Source organism: Phyllostomus hastatus, unplaced genomic scaffold (genome assembly GCF_019186645.2).
Source record: "Phyllostomus hastatus isolate PE091 unplaced genomic scaffold, TTU_PhHast_1.1 phas_contig_17, whole genome shotgun sequence".
Classification (NCBI taxonomy): domain Eukaryota; kingdom Metazoa; phylum Chordata; class Mammalia; order Chiroptera; family Phyllostomidae; genus Phyllostomus; species Phyllostomus hastatus.
Window position 1 is genome coordinate 13,334,319 of NW_025333664.1, and position 17,793 is coordinate 13,352,111.

Sequence of the window (17,793 nt, forward strand, 5' to 3'; positions counted from 1 at the left end):
GGTGTCAGCCCAGGAAAGCTGGTTCCTTCGGGGCTGAGAGCAATTCTCTGAATAAGGGGTAACTCTGAGCTGCCTGCAGCCAAGAGTCAGAGTAGCTGGGATGGGCAGCAAGGGGGGCTGTCCCAGGAAGGGGGTCTGGGTGGCCATCAACAGTGCCCTCTTCATAGCCTCCCAACACACCCAGCCAAATCCCTCCTCCGCACAGTACCTGGCGTGACCCTCCTACAGTGCAAGTCTGACACACGGCCCCTTCTTGGCAGCCCTCTGGGCAGCCTCCCTGTCACTCCCCAGCCGGTGCCTCTGGGACAAGTCCAAAGGCCTGAAGGTGGGATCCCAGGCCTTCCAGGACCCAGCACCCACCCAGCCGCCCACCCCAGTCCTGCTGCCCACCCTCACCTGTCTTCCATTCGCTCTGGCGTTGCCCTAGGCTGTTTGTGATTCTGTGCACATTTGGTGCAAGGTCCCCTCCCACACCCTGCCTGCGCTGCCTCTCTGCCTAGGAAGCCCCCCCTCTCTTCAACCGGGAACGCTCAGACAGCGGTGTCTCCTGATGCTTGGGAGTTCAGAAGGTGGGGCCAGCAGCCAGGGTTCAGATTGTAATGGCACAACTTCCTAGCTGTGTGACCTTGGGCCTGTTACTTAACTTGGCTCAGTCTCAATTTCTTCATCCATACCAAGGAGACCCGGATGTGTATGAGCACACTGAAGGCTCTGACAAGTCCTGCAGTCATGCAATCACTTCACTGGATCTGCTTCCCAAGTTCCCAGACGTAGCAGATCAGACAATCCCTCTATGCAGCAGCACCTGGGAACCCTCCAAGGGCCTGTCCTCCCCGGCAGTGGGGAGACTGGCACCTCAGCACCGCAGCCGTGGCTCCCCATGGGTGCCAGACAGGGTGTGGGGGGGCAGGCAGCAGCTGGAGGAACAGAGGCCCGTTCTCTCCTCAGAAAGGCTACCATGAGATCCGGGAGCTCCGCCTCTTCCACTTCACCAGCTGGCCCGACCACGGCGTCCCCTGCTATGCCACTGGCCTCCTGGGCTTCGTCCGCCAGGTCAAGTTCCTCAACCCTCCTGAAGCTGGGCCCATCGTGGTCCACTGCAGGTAAGTGGAAGTCCCCTCCCCACCCGCACCCCCGACCAGCTATAAAAGGGACCCTCTGCAGCTCTGCTCTCTCGGGGAGGGAGATACCATTTTGTCCAGCGGCCTTTATTCTTTGCCTTAAAGACTCCCCCGTCTGTGTGCAGTGCCGACTGCTTTCTGCTGAGGTCTAGCAAGAACAGTAGGCGTGGCCTCAGCAGCCACTGTTACCTCTGTTGTCCAGAAACAGTAAAGCCCCCCTGGGGGACAGCGTCTGCTGCGCATGCCCTTTACCCACATTAGTTCACTTACTTCTCAGCAACCTTGAGAGATGGGCACCGTCACCATTCCCATTTGACAGGTACGGACACGGAGGTGCCGAGCAGGCAGACACCTCGCTCGTGTCACACAGGGGTGCAGCGCCAGAGCGGGGATTATCTAACACGCTTCCCTCCGGATGCTCACCCTCAGCCCCTGGACGTGGCAGCGGGCGGCCACTGTGGAAGGGGCCTCTCTTCACATCTGTTATGTCAAAAATCAGTTGCTGGCCTGCAGGGTCCCGAACAGAGAGTAGATGGGCAGTGTCAGGTTCCCCCTTCCTGTGGACAACAGGTATTTTCAGCTCTGACCTGGAAAGCCGCATTGGGAATGACGGGCACGACTTTGAACCCTCCTAAATGGAGATGAAACATCCTGTCAAGGGCATGAAGGACTGGAGGAGGGAGGACGTCCAGACCGGAAGTCCGGCTAGCCTGCACCACTGCCCTCCTCCTTCCCACTGACTCTTTTCCAGTGGGACTGGGCCAGCCCATCTTGCAGACCCCGCATGCAGTGTATCTTACCCCTGCCCTGGCACAGCCCCGTCCGCCAAGGTCTCGCGTCAAGTCACGGGGAGGCTCCGTGAACTGGCGCAGTGTCAGAACCGTCCCTTTCTCACGTGGCACCTACTTTCCCTCCCCCAGAACGCAGAGGTGAGGGTCAGAAGTCCCATTTCACAGACAGCCAGGCCTTTGAGGATCAGGAGGTCACACTCCCATGCCCCCTGGGCCCTCTAAGAGTTTCGCATCTATTCTCTGCCTCCACCTCTTTACAATCCAAGGACAATAGGACGGTAGCCTCCAAGTCATGTGCCCCCAAAAGCAGCCAGAGCAGGGGTAGGGGAAAAGGGAGACCACGGCAAACAGTTAGCAGGCCCTCGCTGCACGATGCCTCCGTGTCTCCTCTCTGTAGCAAGTCACCTCAGTGCACCTGGGCGGAGTGGTACCCGCTCCTGGGGCTCCTTCTGAAGGTGAAATGGGTTGGCTGACATATGCTGGGTGCCTAAAGGAATTCTGGGCATACGTAAGCACTTAAACATACCACAGTACTCTGCCTCTTAACGCTGTCCCCCACTCCAGACTTCCAGCCCTTCAGGACAGGAACCATGCCCTACCCACCTTCATACCCCAGTCCCAGCCCCAGCATCCAGTGCCTAAAGAGGTGCCCAGTGAATACCGTATTTTTCAGACCATAAGACGCACCTAGGTTTTAGAGGAAAATAGCAAAAAAAATTTTTGAAGCAAAAAATGTGGTAAAATTTTTAATAACATAAATAACATAATATTTCACCAGTGTAAATATAAACAGAACTCAGCAGCAGCATTAACAACCATTATTCCTCCCAAATGGGGGGTGTACATCTTATAGTCCAAAAAATACGGTAATTGTTGAGTATCAGTAGCATCTGTTTATTGAGAAATTGCTATGTAGCCAGGCACCAGGCAAAGCAATTTACATGCATTATGCTTCTTTCACATAATTTCATGCAGTTTACATGTATTGTGGTATCGATGCTACCTGGTGGGTCTATTTATTGTTACTGACCTCATTTGATGGGCGAGGGTATTGAAACCCAGAGCGGGTGAGTCATTTACCCGAGGAGGTCACGTAGCCAGTAAGCGGGAGAACAAGAGTTTGATCCCAGGGGTCTGACCCCAGAGAGCATGAGCTTAATTGGTACGAGATGCTGGAATAAACACAGCTCGGTCCTCACGAGAGTGCTGCAGGGAGGTGTGATATATATAGAAGAAAACACAGGCTCATGGACGCCAGGCGAGGGATCCAGGATTCAAGCTCAAGTCAAGTTAGTTCTTTCCCCTAAAACAAGTCGGAGATGAGACTGGGGAGAAGGCACAGGGTGGGGTGGCTCTTAGACCCTGAGGCCCCAGCCTGCGGAGTCCCTTGTGGGGGTCTGGACTGCTGGGCAAGCACAACGAGGACTTCATTCACACCAGGAAATGTGGCCGTACGTGAAGACTCTGCCTCCCGCGGGTTACTTTCCAGACCGTCGGGGGTGGGTTCCCAGGGGCCTGCTTTGCAGATCATTGTTGGTGACGGTCCCCACTGGCCTGTCCACCGTGGACGCATGGTCAGCCAGCATCGCTTTCCCTACGGTTCCGTCATTCTTCCTCTTTGCGCTCCTTTCATTTCCATGCTGTGAGTCAAAGACACTCGTCTCCATGAGGGAAGCGAGAGAGACAGAAGCACAGCCGAGCGGCCTCCCTGACAGCTGGGCCTTCACTCCCAGAACCACACGCGTTTAAGGAAAACGCGGTCATGGCCTCTGGCTTTGGAGCCCAGCCCTGATCTGGGAGGTCCACGGGGTCTCCTTGAGACCCTGAGGTTTTGTTTCTTTGTTTGTCATTTTGGACTTGGTCTGAGATCTCCTAAAGGAAGCCCTCGGCCATCAGAATCGAGTGTGGACCAGGAGATGTGACCCCAGACCAGGGTCTTGGGGCTGGCAGCTGCGTGAGTTCATGGGTGCTCCTGCTCCGTGACCCTGGGAGAGCTGGTGCAGGTGGAGCCAAACCCAGGGTGGGGACACCGGACTTGGGACTCACGCTCTGCCTTAGGGACCACTCAGAAGAGCTGGTGTCTGCCCTCTCACTCCCTGCTCTCTGATTTCTCCGGTCTCTCCTTCCTTGCTTCCATCTATCAACCCATTTGCTGAAGAAGGTAAAAGAAAGAGCGATATGGAGGGGGGGAAGCAGGCTGACATGTTTTTAGGCATCTCCAGCATGCTGGGTACCTTTCAGCTGGGCCATCGTTAGTCATCAGATGAGGAAACTGCGCACATACATGTTGCGTGAGCATGTGTATGTACTATGACTGTTATTACCCCAGCCTGCCTGGGGTAAAGTTCCAGCTGCACCACTCACCAGCTGTGGGCTCTCGTGCAGGGGAAGTGCCCTGTGCCTCAGTTTTCCCACCCATGAAATGGGGTGAGAAACTTCATAAGAACTTCATCAGAGAACCAGTAGGTAACACTGGCGAAGCACTTAGAACAATGTCTGGTGCTTGGTAAGAGCCACGTGAGAGTTTGCCAAACGCGCACAACAAAAACAGGCCAGTCCTGACAGAAGAGCCCCCGAGACAAACAGCGCTCTCCTGTTCTACAGCCAGAGACCTGGGGCTCTAAGTTCAGCCGTTTGCTCAGGGTCTCCTGGTGACAGCGAGGTTCGGACAGCCCTGACCTCTGCAGCGTGTCGCCTCTCCGCAGGGTCTGGGCACAGGGCTGAATGTCAGGGGCCTGCCCGGGGCTGGTCCTGCCCCAAGTCCCTGACACAGACCGCTGTCCTTCCTTCCAGTGCCGGAGCCGGGAGGACCGGCTGCTTCATCGCCATCGACACCATGCTCGACATGGCCGAGAACGAAGGGGTGGTGGACATCTTCAACTGCGTGCGCGAGCTCCGGGCCCAGAGGGTCAACCTGGTGCAGACGGAGGTGGGTCCTGGGGGACGGAGCCGGCCAACCGCCGGCAGCCCTGGCCCAGGAGAAGCCTGGTAGAGCAGGAAGACCCATGGGTGGTGGCATCCTGCAGGAAAGGACCTGGGTGTGGGAGAAATGGCAGTGAGTGAGACACCATAGAAACTACGGCACCCCTGCTGACCCTGGGGTGCCACAGCTCAGGGACTCCCATCAGTGAGGAATGGTGGTGAGTTCCCCATCTCCAAGAGCATCCAAGCAGGGATTGAATGAGAGCATTCAGGTATTCTTTGAATTGTACTCCTGCCTGGGATGAAGGAGAAGAGAGATAGGGAAGGACAGGCATTTATTGAATGCCTACTCTGCACCAGCATTGCTTCAGTCACTGCCAGGATGGCTTCATCGGGGAAGTTACTGAGTTCTTGAACAAGGTGCTGGGGATTCCAAGGGAGAGAACACAGCCCCTGCCATTGTAGGAGAAATAGACCTTCAGCACCTCTCTGTCCAGTGAGAGAGCCCAGGACCCAAGGGAAATGGAAGGGTTTCATCATTATTGCTGAGCACCTACTATGTGCCAGGCATCATGCTAGGTTCTTTGCATGCAGGGGATTGTTCCTACTCCTCACAACAACCCCGTAGGGTAAATCCTACTACTACCCCTACTGTACAGGTGAAGAAACTGAGCCCCCGTGTCCCCATACCCTCCCCTAACCAGATAATGGTAGAGCTCAGGTCCGTGTGATCTCCAGGCCTGGGCTCCCTCCCCTGCACTGTGCTCTCGCCAGGAAGCCTCTCTGCCTGCTCTGCCCTCAAGGCCATGGTGTCACTCCTGTAACCAGCCCATCTTCTGGTTCTGGTGAAGGCTCCAGGTGCCAGGGCACTCGGAGCTGGGCCGCATCATCAGCCCTGCAGAGGGAAACTACCTGTGGCTGTGAGCATGGCCGGTCACTTACAGGCTTGGACACATGGAACCCTGCTGCAGCCCTGTGGCAGCTCCCACAGGCTGGTCTGCAGGCTCCTAGGGAAGCTGCTAAAGCCAAGAGGCCGCTTCCTCCATTCCCAGGGGTGTGCATGCGGGAGGCAGGCTCACCGGCTCAAGTTAGACACGCTGTGGCCCCTGCTGTCTGCTGGGGGAGACAGACATTCAAGTAGCTCATCGTATGTGTCTAGATAAGCATTTTATTTAAAGAGATGGGCCAAGTTCTGCAGGGAACAGTCACTCAACAAAGCTTTGTTAAGGGCCTGGAAGTTACGGCACCAACTTCCTCCTGGTAAATTTAGAGAAGACCTTGCAGAGGAAGTGAGACATTGAAGGCACAGAAAAGGGGGAGGGGGCTTGGTATCCAGGAGAAGAGAACAGCAAGGCACCAAGGACTCAGGTGGCTGAGGGGGTGTCGCATGTTTGGGGAGCAGCCCCTGAGACAAGCAGTGGAGGGCAAGTGGCTTATGTGGGAGGGCATCCCAAAACACGCTGTCTGGTGAGAGCAAAGGGAGGGATGCCAAGCTTTCTGACCCTGCTGAAGCGTTTTACAAGCTGTTGGACACTGTGGGCACCTGGAGTCCAGTCCTGGGAGCTCTGCGACAGCGTGGAACATGCTCTCTCAAGTGCCCCACCTGGGGGAGGGGGACTTAGGTCTTTGTCCCGGATCTCCCCACCTGGCATTGCTGGCAAGTCCTGTCGGGGACCAGGTTCCCCCCGCACGCAGCCCAGGTGTGCCCCTGGGACTGGGGAAAAGCCCTCCGCATGAACCCCAGGTATCTGCATAAGCAGCCTTGAGCAGTCAAGGTGACAGCTGAGGGGACATGGGCAGGACACCAAGAGCACCTGGTGCAGCGTAACCACAGTTGCTAATTTTTCACCTGTGATTGTGCTGTTCAATCTTACACGAGGGACCAAACTCACTGTGGCTCAGACGGTCACTGAAAAGAAAAAAAACATGGCAACTTGGCCCTTCCAGTTATAGGATAGGAAGTAGTAATTCTGCAGCATAAATCGTGCCCGTCCTTCGCAGCCACGGGATGGCATGTGGACAGCACACCCCCAGGCTGCCGTTCTTACCCGGTGCCCTGTACCCCCCCACCCTGCCCCCGGCGCTGCAGGAGCAGTACGTGTTCGTGCACGACGCCATCCTGGAAGCGTGCCTCTGCGGCAACACCGCCATCCCCGTGTGCGAGTTCCGCTCCCTCTACTACAATATCAGCAGGCTGGACCCGCAGACCAACTCCAGCCAAATCAAGGACGAATTTCAGGTAGGAGCACATCCCGGCTCAGTGACGCGGCCGCCTGCAGGGGCACGGAGCACACTCAAGGGGCTTTCTTGGTGAGATCAGGTGTGTCCACGCACTCCCAGAGTCTGCAGCAGTGGACGCTGTAGAGCAAACTCCGCAACGTAAAATGCACAACCACAGGCCACCCTGGACCCATCACTCAGTGAGGCTGCCACTTGTCTTGACTGTGACTCTGTGTCTGAACCGAGGGCATATTTAGCTCCAGGCCAGGCTGTCCGTGGGGACAAGCAGATCCACACAGGCAGGTGTGAACTTCACGCTCCTCCGTCCCCGAAGAGAAGCAGCTTTTCTCAGTCTTTCTGTATGGCTGGAGAGCATCCTAGATCCTCACTACTCAGAGTGGGACCTAGAGACCCGCAACGTCAGTGTCCCCTGGGAGCTCTAGAAATGCAGAATCTGAGCCCCCCACACACAGTTATTGAACGGGAACCCGCAACTTAACAAGATCTCTGGGTGGTTTGTCCACACGTTAAACTCTGAAAGCACCACCCTAGAGCGCAGCTCTGGTCTAGAGGCCTAAATGGGAATCACTGAGGAAGGCAAAGCCAGAGTCCAGCCCACTGCCCCAGGATCAGTGTCAAGGTCAGACCAGGCAACGGGGGCTGAGAACAGGCCAGAGGAAGCAAGGAAGCTCCAGGGCATGAGGGGCAAATACTGGACCCATGGCCAGGCCAAAACCTCAGTGTCCTTCAAACAGATAGACGTTATTGATTCGGAGTAGAGATCAAATTCTGAAGTGATGGGAGAGTGGAGGACACAGGCCCCTGGTGATGGCACGCAGTATCCCGTGGATTGCCTGGGCAGCTCAGTGTGGGCCCCGTAGTTACAAGACTTCTCTGCAGAGCACATGCTCTAAAATCCTCCAGACATGCTAGAACTGGGCCCCTGAGGGTCTCTTACCCATCCTCAGCAGCTCCTCCAAGCGTCTTTCCTCTCTCAGCCCTGTCTGAGAGGCATGCTGGTGAGACTCATTTCCTCATTCAGCCACAGCTTAACACTCATCGGAGGTGCCCTGCCTCTGCCCCCGACCTTGCGGCCTCCTGGCTAGCGCTCCCGACTAGCCCCCCCTTTAATGCAGTGCTGGCTGAGATGAGCGGCTGAGCTCGAAGGGTTGGCAGGTGTTGGGAGCCGGTGTCTGAGCCTCTGCGTGGGGGCATGTGTCCCCTGCAGCCTTGGCATCGGGGCGGTGGCACACTGCCCCTGGAAGAGGCTCTCAGCTCCCAGGGCCCGGAGAGGCCGGCAGATGATGATGGAACATCACCACAGAAGAGGAACAGTCCTGGGGAAGGCACCGGAAGGCCGAGCTTGGAGGATGGAGAAGGGGGTTTAGGCTGAGTTTGAACATCACTCACTGCCCTTCTGTTCCGGGAAAGCATCTGAGCGGTGTCTGTCTGTCCACCTTTGCACCCACAGACCCTCAACATTGTGACGCCCCATGTGCGGCCCGAGGACTGCAGCATCGGGCTCCTGCCTCGGAACCACGATAAGAACCGGAGCATGGATGTCCTGCCTCTGGACCGCTGCCTGCCCTTCCTCATCTCGGTGGACGGGGAATCCAGCAACTACATCAATGCGGCGCTGATGGACGTAAGCTGAGCCCCGCCAGGGAATGCTCCTGCCAGCTTTGCAGGGGGAAGCTTCCCCCCAAGGTGGAGGAGGCTGGACCCCAGGCCCCTGACCACCCTCCCCATGCATTCCCCCCTTGCTTTGCATCTTGCTGCCCCCAAGAACCTTTGTTCCCCCTAAAGGCCCTTGTCCAAACCTATGTATCAGCTGTGCTCTAGAAATGACCAAAACCTTAAAGTGGCTCCCACGACACCACAGCCGACCTAGTCTCCACCCCTGCTGCCAACAGAGCTGACCCTCAGCCTTGAGTTCAGTCCAGGAAACACTACGTGCCAGGCCTTGGGTGGGCCCTGGGAACACAAGGTGGGGAAGACCTAGGTTCTTCCCCACCAAGAGCTCCCAGGCAGATTCCCAGACAACTCCTGTGCAGAGACAAGAATGAGGATGGCACCTAGCAGGTGCTCAGTAAATGCTGTGGGGACAGCAAAGGGAGCATGGAGGGAATGTGATTATTCTGTTAGGGACACTGTCTCCTGCTTTGCAGCACCTGGTACCCAGCCCGACCTGGTTTGGGATTAGGGGGTTATGTCCCTGCCCCAGTGGGTTCATGCTCCTGGCTTGTATGGTTCTACCCTGGGTCCTCCAGCTACTTCTGGTTCTTGTCCCTACACTTCTGGGACGCAGAGATGTTTGCAACCAGAAAGAACCAGAATCATCTAGTGTCATCCTAGTACTTTTCAGCAAGGGAAAGTGAGGCCATAGAGGGGAGAGACTGGCTGAAGGTCGCCCAGGGAGCTAGTGGAAACACCAGAACCCAGGACCCCAGCTCACACTCTGGAGTGCATTCACTGAGTCTCCCCACGGTTTACTCAGTCCTGTAGGACTTGGGCGTCTTGCCTCCTGATGCTCAGGATGGAGAACACCGTTGCCTGATTGAGGATGAGCCCTTCTAGGTCCCCTTCCTGACCACCCCTGAGGTCATGTCCACCCAGCCCATGTGAGCTTCCCGTTCCACCCAGAACAGGCAGGAACATGAGCTACTCTCTCCAGGGGTCAAGACCAACTACTTCTCTGACCTCTGAGCCTCCTGAAACTCTCTTCCCCTCAGGGTCGAAGGTGTTGGAGGTGGGGAGATGACAAGAAGTCTATCTCAGCTCTGTAGGGACCTGCTCCGACCTCTGCCCAAGGAGTGCCCAAGCTTCCCCACCCCCCCAGAAACCCTGGTTCCTCAAGCTGGGAGTGTGGTCAGATCAAAGAGCTGTGTGTGGAGGGCAGACCTCTGGCTTTAGTTTAGACATTCCAAGGTCAAGGTGCATAGGTATGTATGTGTGCATGTGTGCACATTGGGACGTGTGTAAGTGTGTGTGTAGCCTGGCAGGGCACCCACACTTGCGAGTCCCTCCTAGCTTTGTCTTCCACTTGTCACAGCTCCCTCCCCCTGCCTCCCCCATCAAGGCGAGGATCAAACATGCCGCTGGCCTCCACTCGGCAGGTGAGATGCTGCGTGGAGTCACACGCCTTCTGTCGAGCTCTGAGGCTGACAGGATTCTCCTTGTCCGCAGGGCATTTCTCCCGTGAGCCCTCGCTGGGGCCTTTGCCTTCCTTGCAAAAAACAAATCCTTATCTGTATTCCAGCTCAGTCTGCGCATTATCTGGTAACCATGGCAGCTTGGCTCCCAGCAGAAAAATATGAAGTCCTCTGGGTTAATTTTTAATGTTTCCCTGGTAAAGGATGATGTTATCCATGAAATGGATTGCTAGCTGATCCCTGAAACCCGGCAGGAGCACGGATCTCGAACATATTTCCAGATAAGGCTTTGTCAGGCATGCTGGCCTAATAGGGCATTTATCACAGGGACAGGGAAAAGGGAAGAAAACTAACATTCTCTGAGTGTCGGCCACCGTGGCGGCCCCAGGACTTATACTGCTTTGTTCCGCATCTGGCTGTACTATTATCCCCATTTTGGGGATGACGACTGGCTACCAGGGTATTTCCATCACTATCTCAAGGTCAAGTAGCTAAGAAATGATGGCATGAAAGGTCTGATCCCCAAGTTTTTCAACCCGGAAGGTTTGGATTCTTTGCCCCAGGTAAATGTTGGCAGCTAGAGTTTGGCTTTGGGGAACATTAGTTTGCCCTCCCAGACCTTTCTCTGACCATCCCACTACCAGGGAAAGACCCTGAGAAGACAGGACGCCTGGTGCATAGGCGGCATCCGCAGCTACGAGGCATTTTTTCTTTCTGCCACAAGTGCCCTGAGAGATCACCTAACAGACAGGAGCTCTGGGCAATCCCTTTGGTGGGGTCTTTTGGCTGGGTGGGCTCCTCTCCTCTCCCCATCTGTCTGCAGACTTCTGACTCCCCCGAAAACAGCTGGGACTCCCAACAGGGACCGTCTCCCTGATGAAGAAAGCATGTTGCAAATGTGGACTATTTCTCAGGTTCCGCCCGCCACAGACCTGTGCTGGGCATTGAGTGTGCCAGCTGCCATGCCCGTGCCCAGGACGAAGAACCGAGCCAGGCTGTGCCTGCCCCGACAGGGGCTCACAGCTCGCTCCTTGCTTGCTGGTCTTTTCACACGCGAATCTCATTCAGTCATCTCCCTGGAGTTATGATGCCCATTTTCCAGATAAAGCACCTGAGGTCTGGAGAGATCTAGTAACTTGCCAGGGCTTAGCACCAACAAAAAGTCCCTTTGTGAATGGTGCTTGGATGGACGGACGAATGAATGAATGGCTGGAGGGATGATATAATGTACAGGTGGGAAAGCTGGGTTCGAAACCACGCCTGCCTGACTCTAAAACCCAGGCACCTTTCGCTGCCCTGCTGGCTCACAGGACACAGTGCCCATCGCCCGCCGGGCCCGCTCAGCCCTCATTCCAGCCTTGGGGCAGGAGTGGGCCTCCTGCAATACAGGCCCCTTCAGGGGGCTCTCTGCCTCAGGCCGAGCCGGCCCCTCCTGTGGCATTGCGGGCAAAGGGACACATGATACCCCTTCTTATCCCAGGAGGAACCTCAGCCAGCAGAGTGGCAAATCTGCATCCAGAGTCTCTCATTTCATGTTGTCATGATGATTATTTGCTGAGCTCCAAGACACAAATAATTTACTTGGATAACCCCCATCTGAGTGACAGTTTGCTAATGAAATGTCTTCATTTGGAGAAGCATGAGTTCATTACGAGAAGGTCCCCTGTGCCGCCAGGGCGCCCAGAGATAGCAGAACGGCCAGCGCTCTGTGCAGCCTGTCTGGCAGGCTCGGGGCCTCCGGCGGCCGTCCGGGCCTCACCCACATCAGAACCCCGCTGACGGATGGACATTTTACGAAGCCTGTGTCTGTCTTTCCTTTGTCAGAGCCACAAGCAGCCCGCCGCCTTCGTGGTCACGCAGCACCCGCTACCCAACACTGTGGCGGACTTCTGGAGGCTGGTGTTCGACTACAACTGCTCCTCCGTGGTGATGCTGAACGAGCTGGACACTGCCCAGGTAGGCAGGAGCCCGGCCGCTGGCCTCGGCGCTCAGGTGCATGGGGGCAGCCATGCCTACAGCTGCAGGGAGAGCCTGGAAACCCAGCAGAGCGCTGCCTCTGCCCAATCGAGCTTCTGTCTGATGGGCCCTGAGGCTGTGAGCCCCAGGCGAGCCTGTGGAGCTTCTGGCACAGGTCAGGCACCTCCCAGCAGGCTTTGCCACTGCAGGGCTCTCCATGTCCCCGCAATGACACCCCCTGGCGATGGGCTTTGTCTGGCCCTGCGCCCCAGACTCATGTCCCAAGCCAGGCAGCGCTCACAGAGAAGACCCAGCTCTGAGTGTCTCCAGCCCCACAGAATATCCCGGTGCCCAGCCACCCTAACCACAGGCTCCCTCCACGTGCAGCCTACGTGGACAGAGCCTGGGGCTTGAGCCTTGGACCCTTTGCCCACAGACTGGCAAACCGAGCCCCAGCTTTGTCACGGGTGACCCCCATGTCCAGCAGGCTTCATGCCTTAGCCTCTCTGGGTCTGACAGCTCCAGGCACCATGTGCCTACAGCACATCCTGTACTCACGACACCGGACATGTGTCGTGGGACAGTTTCTATAACCCACATCTCCACGGCAGGGCAGCCATTCCTGGGTGGAGGAGGTGAGACTGGCCCTTCGGGGTTTTGAAAAGCATTGTTGTCACTGCCTTGCGGGAAGCGCAGAGTAACACGACGCACTTCCGTGTGAGTGCGGGCCTGGTGTGGGGACACCATGAGAGTGGCTCTGAGCTCCAGTCTCGGCTCTCCAGGAGCTCGCAGTCTGGCTGCGGAGACACAGGAGCAAATTGTCCCCACCCCCAGTGGCAGCGCTGTAATAGAGGTCAGCAGCCAAGTGCTGTGCCGGCGGGGAACAGGGAGCAATTAATTCTGCCCACAGGGCGAGGGAAGGCTTCAAAAAGAAGGTGACTTTGGCCTTGAAAAAGGCAGCAGAGATTCAGTGTGTGGGGGATGAAGTAGCTGGGAAAGGACGCTCCAGGCGGAGGGAACAGCAGGGGCAGAGGCAGGGTGGGCTGGATGCGTGCAGGCTTGTCTGCGGAACAGCTCGGGGCGGGGTGGCCGGGCCCGGGGTGTGTCAGCAGGAGGGGTGGTGACGAAGTCAGCAGAGGGCTGTCCGTGCTGGGCTAACAAGCATGGTAAGTTGGGTCTTTTTTTAACGACTTTTATTTTGTGCGCAACAGAATGCTTTCTTCAAATAAAAGTTTTCATGTGAGCCCAACACATGAAGGAGGTATGACCGAGACCTGCCAGCGCTGACGTGGGGGACAGATCTAGGGCTTCACCCACCTGGTCTCTTGGCTCCTCCTGGGGCCTCTCAGAGACTCGCCTCTGCTGAGTACCTTTGTGGAACCCCAGGGGTTCCTAGGAGCACAGTTCGAAAACACTTACTACAGGGAGGAGAAATATTGAAGAGGTTGCCCAGTGGTGTGATGGAGTTCCTTTTAGAAAGCTCAGCTGGGGACCAGCAGGAAAGAAAAGCTGGAGGATAAGCCCAGAAGCCAGGAGATTGGGGCAGAGAGTGTTGCAAATGTGCAGAAAACACAGGGATGATCTGGCCAGGGGGCTGACCAGGAGGCAGGAGATCCAGGGTTGGATGGGAAAACCCTGCCAGAGTTAAAGTGCCTGGGTTTGGGGACCTGTGGGAGGTGGGGGAGGGGAATGAGAAGGCCAAGTCCGGGATGGCAGCAGGGGGTGGGTCGGGGCAGTCAGGCACCTGCGGCTGCAGCTGGCCCAGAAGGCGCAGGCGCGGGAAGAGCTGGAGAGGGAGCAGGAAAGCTGGGGAGGCCGGGAGAGGAGCAGGTTACAGAAGGCGAGACTGCATGCAGTGGGGGTGTACATGTGGGAGACAGCCGGCGCAGATTCCGCCTGTTCGTTCAGTCTTGCTTGTTCAGTGTCTGCTCTTCACCGGAGACCGTTCTAGGTGCTGGAAGGTATCAGGGAAGGAGACAGGGAAAACAAACAGAAAACTCTCATCTCCCGTGCAACTTCTATCTAAGGCGGGGAGACGATAAATAGCACATACTCTGTAGTGTCCTTAATTGCATGTTAGCAGGTGACAAGTGCATGGGACAAGAAAAACAAGGGGACAGCCTGATGAAGATGAGAAAGCTGGTCTGGGGAGTAGGATGCAACTGTACAGAGTAGTCAAGCGGGGCCTGTCTAGGCCACGTCCAGGGGCACGCAGGTTTGAAGGGGTGAGAGAACGGGTCACATGAGCATCTCAGGGAAAGGTGCCGCGGGCTGAGGGGACAGCCCACACCAAGGCCTTGCAGTGGGCATGGCCTGGCCCACTTGAGGGACAGCTTGGAGGCCACTGAGACTGGAGCGGGGTGAGTCGGGGACAGCAGCAGAAGAGGACCCAGAGATGCAGCAGAGCCAGGTCATGGAGGGCCTGGGCGGGGCCTGGGGGGCAAGGAGGGTTTTAGGAAGAACTTCAGATTTTACTTGGAGAAAAATGAGGAGCCATGGACAGGTTTTGAGGAGAGGAGTGACTTGGAAAAGTAATTCAACTCTTTAAAAAGCACCCCTCTGGCTGCCACGTTAAGAATGGACTGTTGGTGTGGGGAGAGGGAGGGTGGTTGCTAAAAGTGGAAACAGGACAGAGAGGGGACTTCTGCAGGAAGGCAGGTGACAGGAGATGGTGGCCTGAACTGAGGTGATAGCAACGGAGTGGATTCTGGATATAAAAAATAGACCTAACAACGTATCCTGATGGTTGAACATGGGAAGTAAGAGAGAAAAGGAAGACTTCAAGGGCCGGGCCCAAACAATGGGTGGGTGGAATCTGAGATAACTGTGAAATCAAGTGGCTTTCCATAAAACAAAGACCCTTGCAGAGTCAGAAGGCATCCCCGCCCTGTTCCTCTGCCTGAACAAGTAAAAGAGTGAGTGAACTCTGCCCCATGAGCCCGTAGCAAAGCAGAGCCCACGAAAGCTGGTTCGACGTTCCCTTTTCCCAGCATCCCTCTCTTTCGAAACCAGAACTCAGGCACAGAAGAGGATTTTCAAAGAGCCTTGCTTTGGGACACATAGAGAAGCAAAGGTCAAGGTCATTGGCTATAGCTTACCCTTTCAGGGGGGTCCTGAGAGAATAACCTCCATTCAGCTCCATCTTTCAGCTCCAGATGTTGGTACAGCCTTTGAGAATTGGTTCTCTACATGCGAAAGCATCAGGCTCAGACGCTCCCCGAGGCTGGCTGTCATGTGCAGCTGGCGAGCATCCCCTGAAATCGGCAGATGAACGGAGTACTTACTGATATAAATATCATCACCACAACAGCTGGGCCCCTTTCAAAAATAAACAATGGCCCAGCGAGAGCCTCAGAAGAGTCACCCTCAGCACCTGGAGGGGCGGATCTATGAAGCGGCATTTGCCTGCCAGGGTGCCCGTGCCAAGGCAGCCGCAGCCTCAGCCCGCGCAGCCACACCGCAGGCCAGCCCCAGGTCCCGGGCTCCTGAGAGTGCTCCCAAGAGGGCCAGTGCCACATCCTGGGGTCTGACTGGGGACCGTAAGGGCTCATGTCGGTGGTGTGGCTGGGCCTTCTCCTGTAAGTTGCAATAAATAAGGTTGCCCTGCTGGCCAGATCTGTCTGCCTCTGCTTAGAATCCTGCACTACTTCACCCAATCAGCCGTGCCCAGCCACAGATACTCTTCCATTCTCTGCCGTGGCTGCCATCCAAAATAATCATGAGCAGCGGAGGCTCATAAAGACTCCCAAAGCAACTGTGTGCAACCTTAGAGATTTTTCTAGCTCTGTGCCAGTCCGAAGGCCTGCAGCCAGGTTCCTGGGGCAAACTCCTAGGACCACAACACCCCACCAGTGACACTGTGGTGTCTGGTAGGTACGCCAGAGAGAACCTTGTCAGTCACCCCCAGTAGCACTGACAAGACCTTGTCCATCTTTGTGGGCTCTATGGTGAGACCAGAGTCTGGGGTGGGTAGACGACAGAAGGAAGGCCTCTTCGTGGCCATGTCATGCCCACCACATTGTTTAGAAAGCTCAGGAGACCCTCTGTGCCCCCCAAAGTCGTCCACTTCCTAGCCCCTAAACCTGTGTTCTCTTACAGTGGTAAAGGGGCTCTGCAGCTGTGACAAAGTTAAGCCTCTTGAAATGTGTAGCTTGTCCCGGGTCATCCAAGGGGCCCCATATTAGGGTATCACGGTCCCCCTGGGAGGAAGGGGGAAGGCTCGGAGTCAGCGGAAGGCCCTGTGACAACAGAAGCAAAAACTGGAGTGTTCTGCAAACACGGCCGATATTTCCTGTCTTCCCTCCGAAAATAGTGGGCCCACTATTTTGAAAGCTTTCATTTCCCAAACTGTATTCGCTAATTAATAATTAGTGTTCTTGTATGTTTTCCATAAACATAACGGCCCCAGTGAACTTCTGATCTGCTGCTTGTGTGCAGAGCTAATAAATATTGGACACTCTAATTGTGGCCCAGAGCCCGACACTCGATGTCCTCCACTCCAGGAAAACAGCAGGATCCCCTCCTAAAGGCTTTAGAGATAAGCCTTTATCTCCAGAGAAGCTCATTGGCTTCCGCTGCCAACATTATGGGCCCCACTTTGGAAACCACCGATCAGACCCAGGTCCACTCGCCCTGGTTCTGGAGGTCAGGAGGCTGAGGCCCAGGCGGCGGGAGGGATCTATCCAAGTCCCACAGCCCATCGCTGACTCAGTCCGGGGCCTCCTGTCGGGGATGGTGGGGACTTCTGCTGCCACTGAAACAGGAACTCCAGGGCCCAGTGCCCAGTAAGCACGGACTTGCAGGTACCTGGGTGTATGGAGCAGGGAGGACTGTTCCTTAGTTCACAAGCGGAGTCGCCCAGTTCTGAGGCTCCTGCCATGGAGAGTGAAGCGTTCAGGGGGTGCAAAGCCGGTGGAAAGGTGAGGAAGGGCCGGACCAAGAAAGATGCATTCCCGCGTTGTTTCTGGAAGTGAGAGAAGCGAGCTCGCCATCCTCCTAGGAGAAAAGCAAGGGTGAGATTTCAGAGATGTCTTTTCCTGTCGTTGTGCCTGCAGGGCGAACAGCGACATCTATATCCCCATTTTTATCTCGACTTGTGAAAACCCAGCCTAGTATGCTCTTGAGACACACAAAACACCTCAGGTCTGACTTCGCAGGGGGCTGAGTTTGTCTCTGCCCACACTGGAGCAGTGCCGCAGGGGTCTCCAGCCCCTGGGCTGCGGACTGGTGCTAGGGTGTGGCCTGATAGGAACCGGGCCGTGAGGGAAGCTTGCCTCCTGCCTCTCCCACCACCCCCCGCCCCACGCCATCTGTGGAAAAGCCAGTCCCTGGTGCCAGGACGTTTGGGGACCACTGCAGTAGAGGTAATGGTAGGATAAGCAGTCTGGAGTCGAGAGACCTGGGTTCAAGTGCGAGTCTTGCCTGGTACTGGCTCTGTTGCCTTAAGCCTTTCCTTGTCCAGTTCTCAGTGTTACCGTCTGTGAATCCATGTAACCGTGTTGCCAGCCAAGTTCACTCTGTCTCTGAAGATTTAAATGAAATGGACCCTGTCTCCTATTTCCCACCCTGTGGGAGAGTTCATGGCCCACCCCCAAGATTTCCCAGGGGTCCTGTGTTCCTGTTCACCTCTGG

The 17,793-nt window shown here is 56.1% G+C and overlaps 1 protein-coding gene across 1 annotated transcript in view; it reads left to right on the forward strand.

Annotated features, from left to right (window-relative positions):
• The window catches only part of PTPRT (protein tyrosine phosphatase receptor type T), a 668,348-nt gene that overhangs the window by 638,519 nt on the left and 12,036 nt on the right, over positions 1-17,793 (forward strand). The window contains exons 23-27 of the mRNA XM_045832856.1: positions 949-1,103; positions 4,706-4,841; positions 6,924-7,073; positions 8,526-8,699; positions 12,031-12,162. Coding sequence (XP_045688812.1) covers positions 949-1,103; positions 4,706-4,841; positions 6,924-7,073; positions 8,526-8,699; positions 12,031-12,162 — 747 coding nt within the window. The remainder of the gene's footprint in view (positions 1-948; positions 1,104-4,705; positions 4,842-6,923; positions 7,074-8,525; positions 8,700-12,030; positions 12,163-17,793) is intronic.